Source organism: Coregonus lavaretus, assembly GCF_964263955.1.
Source record: "Coregonus lavaretus genome assembly, chromosome: 26".
Lineage (NCBI taxonomy): Eukaryota > Metazoa > Chordata > Actinopteri > Salmoniformes > Salmonidae > Coregonus > Coregonus lavaretus.
In genome coordinates this window covers 45,997,945-46,010,471 of record NC_140013.1, presented here as the reverse complement: position 1 = coordinate 46,010,471, position 12,527 = coordinate 45,997,945, and the positions used below count along the sequence as shown (strand labels likewise).

General features: G+C 41.4%; 1 protein-coding gene across 1 annotated transcript in view; it reads right to left on the bottom strand.

The window, feature by feature from the left end:
- Positions 1–11,060: 11,060 nt before the first annotated feature.
- nectin1b (nectin cell adhesion molecule 1b) overlaps positions 11,061–12,527 on the bottom strand; it is a gene marked incomplete at its 3' end in the record, with an annotated part of 436,863 nt that continues 435,396 nt past the window's right edge. The window contains exons 9-10 of the mRNA XM_084143275.1: positions 11,373–11,435; positions 11,061–11,248 (exon numbers count right to left, since the gene is read on the bottom strand). Of these exons, the coding sequence (XP_083999401.1) occupies positions 11,061–11,248; positions 11,373–11,435 (251 nt within the window). The remainder of the gene's footprint in view (positions 11,249–11,372; positions 11,436–12,527) is intronic.

Below are 12,527 nucleotides of genomic sequence, written 5' to 3'. Positions count from 1 at the left end.
TCATGAACTACAGTATGGTATGCTGTCATGAACTACAGTATGGTATGCTGTCATGAACTACAGTATGGTATGCTGTCATGAACTACAGTATGGTATGCTGTCATGAACTACAGTATGGTATGCTGTCATGAACTACAGTATGGTATGCTGTTGCTGTCATGAACTACAGTATGGTATGCTGTCATGAACTACAGTATGGTATGCTGTCATGAACTACAGTATGGTATGCTGTCATGAACTACAGTATGGTATGCTGTCATGAACTACAGTATGGTATGCTGTCATGAACTACAGTATGGTATGCTGTCATGAACTACAGTATGGTATGCTGTCATGAACTACAGTATGGTATGCTGTCATGAACTACAGTATGGTATGCTGTCATGAACTACAGTATGGTATGCTGTCATGAACTACAGTATGGTATGCTGTCATGAACTACAGTATGGTATGCTGTCATGAACTACAGTATGGTATGCTGTCATGAACTACAGTATGGTATGCTGTCATGAACTACAGTATGGTATGCTGTCATGAACTACAGTATGGTATGCTGTCATGAACTACAGTATGGTATGCTGTCATGAACTACAGTATGGTATGCTGTCATGAACTACAGTATGGTATGCTGTCATGAACTACAGTATGGTATGCTGTCATGAACTACAGTATGGTATGCTGTCATGAACTACAGTATGGTATGCTGTCATGAACTACAGTATGGTATGCTGTCATGAACTACAGTATGGTATGCTGTCATGAACTACAGTATGGTATGCTGTCATGAACTACAGTATGGTATGCTGTCATGAACTACAGTATGGTATGCTGTCATGAACTACAGTATGGTATGCTGTCATGAACTACAGTATGGTATGCTGTCATGAACTACAGTATGGTATGCTGTCATGAACTACAGTATGGTATGCTGTCATGAACTACAGTATGGTATGCTGTCATGAACTACAGTATGGTATGCTGTCATGAACTACAGTATGGTATGCTGTCATGAACTACAGTATGGTATGCTGTCATGAACTACAGTATGGTATGCTGTCATGAACTACAGTATGGTATGCTGTCATGAACTACAGTATGGTATGCTGTCATGAACTACAGTATGGTATGCTGTCATGAACTACAGTATGGTATGCTGTCATGAACTACAGTATGGTATGCTGTCATGAACTACAGTATGGTATGCTGTCATGAACTACAGTATGGTATGCTGTCATGAACTACAGTATGGTATGCTGTCATGAACTACAGTATGGTATGCTGTCATGAACTACAGTATGGTATGCTGTCATGAACTACAGTATGGTATGCTGTCATGAACTACAGTATGGTATGCTGTCATGAACTACAGTATGGTATGCTGTCATGAACTACAGTATGGTATGCTGTCATGAACTACAGTATGGTATGCTGTCATGAACTACAGTATGGTATGCTGTCATGAACTACAGTATGGTATGCTGTCATGAACTACAGTATGGTATGCTGTCATGAACTACAGTATGGTATGCTGTCATGAACTACAGTATGGTATGCTGTCATGAACTACAGTATGGTATGCTGTCATGAACTACAGTATGGTATGCTGTCATGAACTACAGTATGGTATGCTGTCATGAACTACAGTATGGTATGCTGTCATGAACTACAGTATGGTATGCTGTCATGAACTACAGTATGGTATGCTGTCATGAACTACAGTATGGTATGCTGTCATGAACTACAGTATGGTATGCTGTCATGAACTACAGTATGGTATGCTGTCATGAACTACAGTATGGTATGCTGTCATGAACTACAGTATGGTATGCTGTCATGAACTACAGTATGGTATGCTGTCATGAACTACAGTATGGTATGCTGTCATGAACTACAGTATGGTATGCTGTCATGAACTACAGTATGGTATGCTGTCATGAACTACAGTATGGTATGCTGTCATGAACCAGTATGGTATGCTGTCATGAACTACAGTATGGTATGCTGTCATGAACTACAGTATGGTATGCTGTCATGAACTACAGTATGGTATGCTGTCATGAACTACAGTATGGTATGCTGTCATGAACTACAGTATGGTATGCTGTCATGAACTACAGTATGGTATGCTGTCATGAACTACAGTATGGTATGCTGTCATGAACTACAGTATGGTATGCTGTCATGAACTACAGTATGGTATGCTGTCATGAACTACAGTATGGTATGCTGTCATGAACTACAGTATGGTATGCTGTCATGAACTACAGTATGGTATGCTGTCATGAACTACAGTATGGTATGCTGTCATGAACTACAGTATGGTATGCTGTCATGAACTACAGTATGGTATGCTGTCATGAACTACAGTATGGTATGCTGTCATGAACTACAGTATGGTATGCTGTCATGAACTACAGTATGGTATGCTGTCATGAACTACAGTATGGTATGCTGTCATGAACTACAGTATGGTATGCTGTCATGAACTACAGTATGGTATGCTGTCATGAACTACAGTATGGTATGCTGTCATGAACTACAGTATGGTATGCTGTCATGAACTACAGTATGGTATGCTGTCATGAACTACAGTATGGTATGCTGTCATGAACTACAGTATGGTATGCTGTCATGAACTACAGTATGGTATGCTGTCATGAACTACAGTATGGTATGCTGTCATGAACTACAGTATGGTATGCTGTCATGAACTACAGTATGGTATGCTGTCATGAACTACAGTATGGTATGCTGTCATGAACTACAGTATGGTATGCTGTCATGAACTACAGTATGGTATGCTGTCATGAACTACAGTATGGTATGCTGTCATGAACTACAGTATGGTATGCTGTCATGAACTACAGTATGGTATGCTGTCATGAACTACAGTATGGTATGCTGTCATGAACTACAGTATGGTATGCTGTCATGAACTACAGTATGGTATGCTGTCATGAACTACAGTATGGTATGCTGTCATGAACTACAGTATGGTATGCTGTCATGAACTACAGTATGGTATGCTGTCATGAACTACAGTATGGTATGCTGTCATGAACTACAGTATGGTATGCTGTCATGAACTACAGTATGGTATGCTGTCATGAACTACAGTATGGTATGCTGTCATGAACTACAGTATGGTATGCTGTCATGAACTACAGTATGGTATGCTGTCATGAACTACAGTATGGTATGCTGTCATGAACTACAGTATGGTATGCTGTCATGAACTACAGTATGGTATGCTGTCATGAACTACAGTATGGTATGCTGTCATGAACTACAGTATGGTATGCTGTCATGAACTACAGTATGGTATGCTGTCATGAACTACAGTATGGTATGCTGTCATGAACTACAGTATGGTATGCTGTCATGAACTACAGTATGGTATGCTGTCATGAACTACAGTATGGTATGCTGTCATGAACTACAGTATGGTATGCTGTCATGAACTACAGTATGGTATGCTGTCATGAACTACAGTATGGTATGCTGTCATGAACTACAGTATGGTATGCTGTCATGAACTACAGTATGGTATGCTGTCATGAACTACAGTATGGTATGCTGTCATGAACTACAGTATGGTATGCTGTCATGAACTACAGTATGGTATGCTGTCATGAACTACAGTATGGTATGCTGTCATGAACTACAGTATGGTATGCTGTCATGAACTACAGTATGGTATGCTGTCATGAACTACAGTATGGTATGCTGTCATGAACTACAGTATGGTATGCTGTCATGAACTACAGTATGGTATGCTGTCATGAACTACAGTATGGTATGCTGTCATGAACTACAGTATGGTATGCTGTCATGAACTACAGTATGGTATGCTGTCATGAACTACAGTATGGTATGCTGTCATGAACTACAGTATGGTATGCTGTCATGAACTACAGTATGGTATGCTGTCATGAACTACAGTATGGTATGCTGTCATGAACTACAGTATGGTATGCTGTCATGAACTACAGTATGGTATGCTGTCATGAACTACAGTATGGTATGCTGTCATGAACTACAGTATGGTATGCTGTCATGAACTACAGTATGGTATGCTGTCATGAACTACAGTATGGTATGCTGTCATGAACTACAGTATGGTATGCTGTCATGAACTACAGTATGGTATGCTGTCATGAACTACAGTATGGTATGCTGTCATGAACTACAGTATGGTATGCTGTCATGAACTACAGTATGGTATGCTGTCATGAACTACAGTATGGTATGCTGTCATGAACTACAGTATGGTATGCTGTCATGAACTACAGTATGGTATGCTGTCATGAACTACAGTATGGTATGCTGTCATGAACCGTATGGTATGCTGTCATGAACTACAGTATGGTATGCTGTCATGAACTACAGTATGGTATGCTGTCATGAACCGTATGGTATGCTGTCATGAACTACAGTATGGTATGCTGTCATGAACTACAGTATGGTATGCTGTCATGAACTACAGTATGGTATGCTGTCATGACTACAGTATGGTATGCTGTCATGAACCGTATGGTATGCTGTCATGAACTACAGTATGGTATGCTGTCATGAACCGTATGGTATGCTGTCATGAACTACAGTATGGTATGCTGTCATGAACTACAGTATGGTATGCTGTCATGAACTACAGTATGGTATGCTGTCATGAACTACAGTATGGTATGCTGTCATGACTACAGTATGGTATGCTGTCATGAACTACAGTATGTTATGCTGTCATGAACTACAGTATGGTATGCTGTCATGAACTACAGTATGGTATGCTGTCATGAACTACAGTATGGTATGCTGTCATGAACTACAGTATGGTATGCTGTCATGAACTACAGTATGGTATGCTGTCATGACTACAGTATGGTATGCTGTCATGAACTACAGTATGGTATGCTGTCATGAACCGTATGGTATGCTGTCATGAACTACAGTATGGTATGCTGTCATGAACTACAGTATGGTATGCTGTCATGAACTACAGTATGGTATGCTGTCATGACTACAGTATGGTATGCTGTCATGAACTACAGTATGGTATGCTGTCATGAACCGTATGGTATGCTGTCATGAACTACAGTATGTTATGCTGTCATGAACTACAGTATGGTATGCTGTCATGAACTACAGTATGGTATGCTGTCATGAACTACAGTATGGTATGCTGTCATGACTACAGTATGGTATGCTGTCATGAACTACAGTATGGTATGCTGTCATGACTACAGTATGGTATGCTGTCATGACTACAGTATGGTATGCTGTCATGACTACAGTATGGTATGCTGTCATGAACTACAGTATGGTATGCTGTCATGAACTACAGTATGGTATGCTGTCATGAACTACAGTATGGTATGCTGTCATGAACTACAGTATGGTATGCTGTCATGACTACAATATGGTATGCTGTCATGACTACAGTATGGTATGCTGTCATGAACTACAGTATGGTATGCTGTCATGAACTACAGTATGGTATGCTGTCATGAACTACAGTATGGTATGCTGTCATGACTACAGTATGGTATGCTGTCATGAACTACAGTATGGTATGCTGTCATGAACTACAGTATGGTATGCTGTCATGAACTACAGTATGGTATGCTGTCATGAACTACAGTATGGTATGCTGTCATGAACTACAGTATGGTATGCTGTCATGACTACAGTATGGTATGCTGTCATGAACTACAGTATGGTATGCTGTCATGAACTACAGTATGGTATGCTGTCATGAACTACAGTATGGTATGCTGTCATGAACTACAGTATGGTATGCTGTCATGAACTACAGTATGGTATGCTGTCATGAACTACAGTATGGTATGCTGTCATGAACTACAGTATGGTATGCTGTCATGAACTACAGTATGGTATGCTGTCATGAACTACAGTATGGTATGCTGTCATGAACTACAGTATGGTATGCTGTCATGACTACAGTATGGTATGCTGTCATGACTACAGAATGGTATGCTGTCATGACTACAGTATGGTATGCTGTCATGAACTACAGTATGGTATGCTGTCATGAACTACAGTATGGTATGCTGTCATGAACTACAGTATGGTATGCTGTCATGAACTACAGTATGGTATGCTGTCATGAACTACAGTATGGTATGCTGTCATGAACTACAGTATGGTATGCTGTCATGACTACAGTATGGTATGCTGTCATGACTACAGAATGGTATGCTGTCATGACTACAGTATGGTATGAGGTCATGAACTACAGTATGGTATGCTGTCATGAACTACAGTATGGTATGCTGTCATGAACTACAGTATGGTATGCTGTCATGAACTACAGTATGGTATGCTGTCATGACTACAGTATGGTATGCTGTCATGAACTACAGTATGGTATGCTGTCATGAACTACAGTATGGTATGCTGTCATGAACTACAGTATGGTATGCTGTCATGAACTACAGTATGGTATGCTGTCATGAACTACAGTATGGTATGCTGTCATGAACTACAGTATGGTATGCTGTCATGAACTACAGTATGGTATGCTGTCATGAACTACAGTATGGTATGCTGTCATGAACTACAGTATGGTATGCTGTCATGAAGTACAGTATGGTATGCTGTCATGAACTACAGTATGGTATGCTGTCATGAACTACAGTATGGTATGCTGTCATGACTACAGTATGGTATGCTGTCATGACTACAGAATGGTATGCTGTCATGACTACAGTATGGTATGCTGTCATGAACTACAGTATGGTATGCTGTCATGAACTACAGTATGGTATGCTGTCATGAACTACAGTATGGTATGCTGTCATGAACTACAGTATGGTATGCTGTCATGAACTACAGTATGGTATGCTGTCATGAACTACAGTATGGTATGCTGTCATGACTACAGTATGGTATGCTGTCATGACTACAGAATGGTATGCTGTCATGACTACAGTATGGTATGAGGTCATGAACTACAGTATGGTATGCTGTCATGAACTACAGTATGGTATGCTGTCATGAACTACAGTATGGTATGCTGTCATGAACTACAGTATGGTATGCTGTCATGACTACAGTATGGTATGCTGTCATGAACTACAGTATGGTATGCTGTCATGAACTACAGTATGGTATGCTGTCATGAACTACAGTATGGTATGCTGTCATGAACTACAGTATGGTATGCTGTCATGAACTACAGTATGGTATGCTGTCATGAACTACAGTATGGTATGCTGTCATGAACTACAGTATGGTATGCTGTCATGAACTACAGTATGGTATGCTGTCATGAACTACAGTATGGTATGCTGTCATGAACTACAGTATGGTATGCTGTCATGAACTACAGTATGGTATGCTGTCATGAACTACAGTATGGTATGCTGTCATGACTACAGTATGGTATGCTGTCATGAACCGTATGGTATGCTGTCATGAACTACAGTATGGTATGCTGTCATGAACTACAGTATGGTATGCTCCAGGGTTGGGGTCAATTCCATTTCAATTCAGAAAGCAAACCCAATTCCAATTCGAAATGTTCCTCATTGAAAAGCATTGAAGAGAATTGGAATTGGAATTTGAGTGTACTTCCTGAATTGACTGGAATTTAAATGGTATTGACCCCAACCCTGGCATGCTCTGTTCCTGTGGCAACTACCAGTAAGTCATCACAAAATACATTAAAAAAATAATGCAAAAGGTATGGAGCAAAGATCGTTGCAGAAATAAAACACATGATTTTCAAAAATCCTAAAACAGTACTTAGATTGGATCTAGAACTATTAGCTTGTTGTTATTCATGGTGTGGACATTATTCTTGTGATCCAGGATGAACTGCCAGTTATCCTGTTTAGATATCCTGTCATTCACTATCATTAAAGGGATAGTCCATGACAACATTTATTATTATTAAAACCAATGGTGACAAAATAACATCACACACTCAATCACACATACATGCAAGTATTTATAAAACAAATTAGTTTTAACAAACATAAAACAAAAAGCAATACATACAAAAGTGTATACCAATCAAGAGGAAAGAGGTCACTACTACTGTGGGAAGAGGAAAGAGGTCACTACTACTGTGGGAAGAGGAAAGAGTTCACTACTGCTGTGGGAAGAGGAAAGAGGTCACTACTACTGTGGGAAGAAGAAAGAGGTCACTACTACTGTGGGAAGAGGAAAGAGGTCACTACTACTGTGGGAAGAGGAAAGAGTTCACTACTGCTGTGGGAAGAGGAAAGAGGTCACTACTACTGTGGGAAGAGGAAAGAGGTCACTACTACTGTGGGAAGAGGAAAGAGGTCACTACTACTGTGGGAAGAGGAAAGAGGTCACTACTACTGTGGGAAGAGGAAAGAGGTATTATAAAACCTTGAGTGACACAATGGTGTACAGTCATGGTAAAAAGTTAATACCCACCTGGAAGTTTGTCTTTTTTGTACATATTTGGACAGATGGATGCGTCATCTTCACTTCAACATTATTGACAGATAAAAGTAACCTAATTTAACAAACGACACTGAAAGATTCAACTTGCCAATCATTTATTTATCAAAAATCTACAGAAATGCAATTCCATAGTGCGGAAAAAAACAAGTGCACCCCTAGCTTCAATTGCTGGTGTGGCCCTCTTTGGCTGAAATAACTTCATGTAGATGTTTCTTATAACTGTCTATCAGTCTCTTACATCGACTGGGAGGAATTTTTGCCACTCTTCTTTACAGTACTGCTTTAACTGTGTCATGTTCGAGGGCTTTCTTGCATGGCCCGCTTCAAGTCTCCCACAGCATTTAGACTGGATTGAGATCTGGGCTTTGACTCGGCCATTCCATAACCCTCCATTTCTTATTTTTGAGCCATTCTGTTGAAGCTTTGCTTTTGTGTTTTGGATCATTGTCCTGTTGCAGGATCCATGTTTGGTTCAGCTTCAGCTTTTTGACAGATGGCCTCACATTCTCCTCAAGAATTCTCTGGTACAATATATATTTCATGGTTGACTCAATGATGGCAAGTTGGCCCTGAGGCAGCAAAGCAGCCCCAAACCATAATGCCACTGCCTCCATGGTTTACAGTTGGTAGGAGGTTATTCTGTTCAACGACAGTGTTTCGTTTTCACCAAACATGGCGTCTGGAATTGCGGCCAAACAACTCCACCGTTGACTAATCTGTCCAGAGCATATTGTTCCAATAGTTGTGGTCTTTACACAGCTGTTGTCTGGCGAATGTCAGTCATGTCTTCATATTATTTCTTTCGGTCAGCTCTTGGGCTGAATTTGGTGGGACGACCTGTCCTAGCTAGATTACCAGTGGTCTGGAATTTTCTCCATTTGTAGATGACAAATAATGTACTCCAAATTCTTGGAAATGGATTTGTAACCCCTTCCAGACTCATGGGCATCAATAATCTTCTGAGGGCCTTGGGTAGGTCTTTTGATCTTGGCATGATGGGTTACCACACAGCCACATGGTTTAAGACCAAACCAGACCAAGTTTCTAATCTTTATGGAAAGCTGGACACTTCCAAGTTACTCTCTAATGGTTTTCACCTGTTTTGATGCACCTGATTCTAAGTTTAGCCATTTTATGTGATGGATGGTAAAGGTAGGGGTGTACTCACACTTTCCGCATAAGGACATAGCATTTTTGTTTATTTTAATTGCATAACATTTTCAAAGTAAATATTTGTTATGTGTGATTTGTTGAATTGGGTTACCTTAATCAATGAATGTGGTTGGAATTTAGCACAAATATCCATGACTGTGTGGTGGACAAAATTCAACCCAGTAGGGCGGTGAGGTGAAGACAGAGAGGAGAGCTAGGTTCATGTGAAGAACAGAGACCCAGTGGGGTGGTGAGGTGAAGACAGAGAGGAGAGCTAGGTTCATGTGAAGAACAGAGTCCCAGTAGGGCGGTGAGGTGAAGACAGAGAGGAGAGCTAGGTTCATGTGAAGAACAGAGTCCCAGTAGGGTGGTGAGGTGAAGACAGAGAGGAGAGCTAGGTTCATGTGAAGAACAGAGTCCCAGTAGGGCGGTGAGGTGAAGACAGAGAGGAGAGCTAGGTTCATGTGAAGAACAGAGTCCCAGTAGGGTGGTGAGGTGAAGACAGAGAGGAGAGCTAGGTTCATGTGAAGAACAGAGTCCCAGTAGGGTGGTGAGGTGAAGACAGAGAGGAGAGCTAGGTTCATGTGAAGAACAGAGTCCCAGTAGGGTGGTGAGGTGAAGACAGAGAGGAGAGCTAGGTTCATGTGAAGAACAGAGACCCAGTGGGGTGGTGAGGTGAAGACAGAGAGGAGAGCTAGGTTCATGTGAAGAACAGAGTCCCAGTAGGGTGGTGAGGTGAAGACAGAGAGGAGAGCTAGGTTCATGTGAAGAACAGAGACCCAGTGGGGTGGTGAGGTGAAGACAGAGAGGAGAGCTAGGTTCATGTGAAGAACAGAGACCCAGTGGGGTGGTGAGGTGAAGACAGAGAGGAGAGCTAGGTTCATGTGAAGAACAGAGACCCAGTAGGGTGGTGAGGTGAAGACAGAGAGGAGAGCTAGGTTCATGTGAAGAACAGAGTCCCAGTAGGGTGGTGAGGTGAAGACAGAGAGGAGAGCTAGGTTCATGTGAAGAACAGAGTCCCAGTAGGGTGGTGAGGTGAAGACAGAGAGGAGAGCTAGGTTCATGTGAAGAACAGAGTCCCAGTAGGGTGGTGAGGTGAAGACAGAGAGGAGAGCTAGGTTCATGTGAAGAACAGAGACCCAGTAGGGTGGTGAGGTGAAGTGGAGTGAGATGTCGTCTACAATAACAGCACAAGATCAGGGGTCCTACTGACATCCTCTGTGGAACATGCAGTGCACAACACACAAGGTTTTCTTGTCCACAAACTACTGACACTTCCATCATAGCAGGGGATGCCCACTCCATCTTCACTCTCATAGGACAGACAGAGAGAGAGAGCGGTGGTGAAGGTGCAGGGGCATAGCATACACACCCTTACAGGAAAGCTTGGTGTAGCTTCATGTATTTCGGAATGACGATGGCTCTTACAGAGCTGGAGCTATAGCAGGGTGTCACACGGACCGCTGCTTAGGGAAGAGGGGCCGGGGAGCCTCGCCCTGACCTTGGCCTTGGGCAGGATAGCTGGCGGGGTACAGCGGGTTATTGGAGGTTGGATGTGTATAGGGGTTCTGGGGTAAGGAGGTAACGGGAGGGAGGCTGTGTATAGGGGTTCTGGGGTAAGGAGGTAACGGGAGGGAGGCTGTGTATAGGGGTTCTGGGGTAAGGAGGTAACGGGAGGGAGGCTGTGTATAGGGGTTCTGGGGTAAGGAGGTAACGGGAGGGAGGCTGTGTATAGGGGTTCTGGGGTAAGGAGGTAACGGGAGGGAGGCTGTGTTCCTGGTTGTAGACTCGATGGTAGCTCACATGTTCAGCTGGGTTTGATAGTTCTTGTCACTCACAGTTCTGTGGAAACAAAGAGAGTCAAAGCGAACAGACCATCTTAATATAATTGAACATTAGTGTCAGCTATAAACAAATATCAATATTGCATTGAGAGTTTGTTGAAAGATTGCCTTCCATAATCAAACCACACACATAAGTAACACTTTACATGAAGTTTTTATTTACTTATATCTGTGTAATAATAGGTTATTACACTAGTAACACCATGTTTCTACAACATTATTTACAGTGTGACTACACAGGTATAAGACCAGCTAAATGTAACATTCAATCAGGGGAGGGGGGTGGAGTCATTAAAGATACCTCTGTAGCTCAATTGGTAGATCATGGCGTTTGTATCGCCAGGGTAGTGGGTTCGATCCCCGGGACCACCCATACGTAAAAATGTATGTACACATGACTGTAAGTCGCTTTGGATAAAAGCGTCTGCTAAATGGCATATTGTTATTATTATATTATTATTATATTATACTTACCTTAGATAGCAACAAAGTGCATTAATATCAACTATTCAATCATGTGAGAGGTTTAATGATAGACCACTGGATAGTCAATCAGAGGTTTCATGATAAACTACTGGATAGTCAATCAGAGGTTTAATGATAGACCACTGGATAGTCAATCAGAGGTTTCATGATAAACTACTGGATAGTCAATCAGAGGTTTAATGATAGACTACTGGATAGTCAATCAGAGGTTTAATGATAGACCACTGGATAGTCAATCAGAGGTTTCATGATAAACTACTGGATAGTCAATCAGAGGTTTCATGATAGACTACTGGATAGTCAATCAGAGGTTTCATGATAAACTACTGAATAGTCGATCAGAGGTTTAATGATAGACTACTGGATAGTCAATCAGAGGTTTAATGATAGACTACTGAATAGTCAATCGGAGGTTTAATGATAGACTACTGGATAGTCAATCAGAGGTTTAATGATAGACTACTGGATAGTCAATCAGAGGTTTAATTATAGACTACTGGATAGGCAATCAGAGGTTTAATGATAGACTACTGAATAGTCGATCAGAGGTTTAATGATAGACTACTGGATAGTCAATCAGAGGTTTAA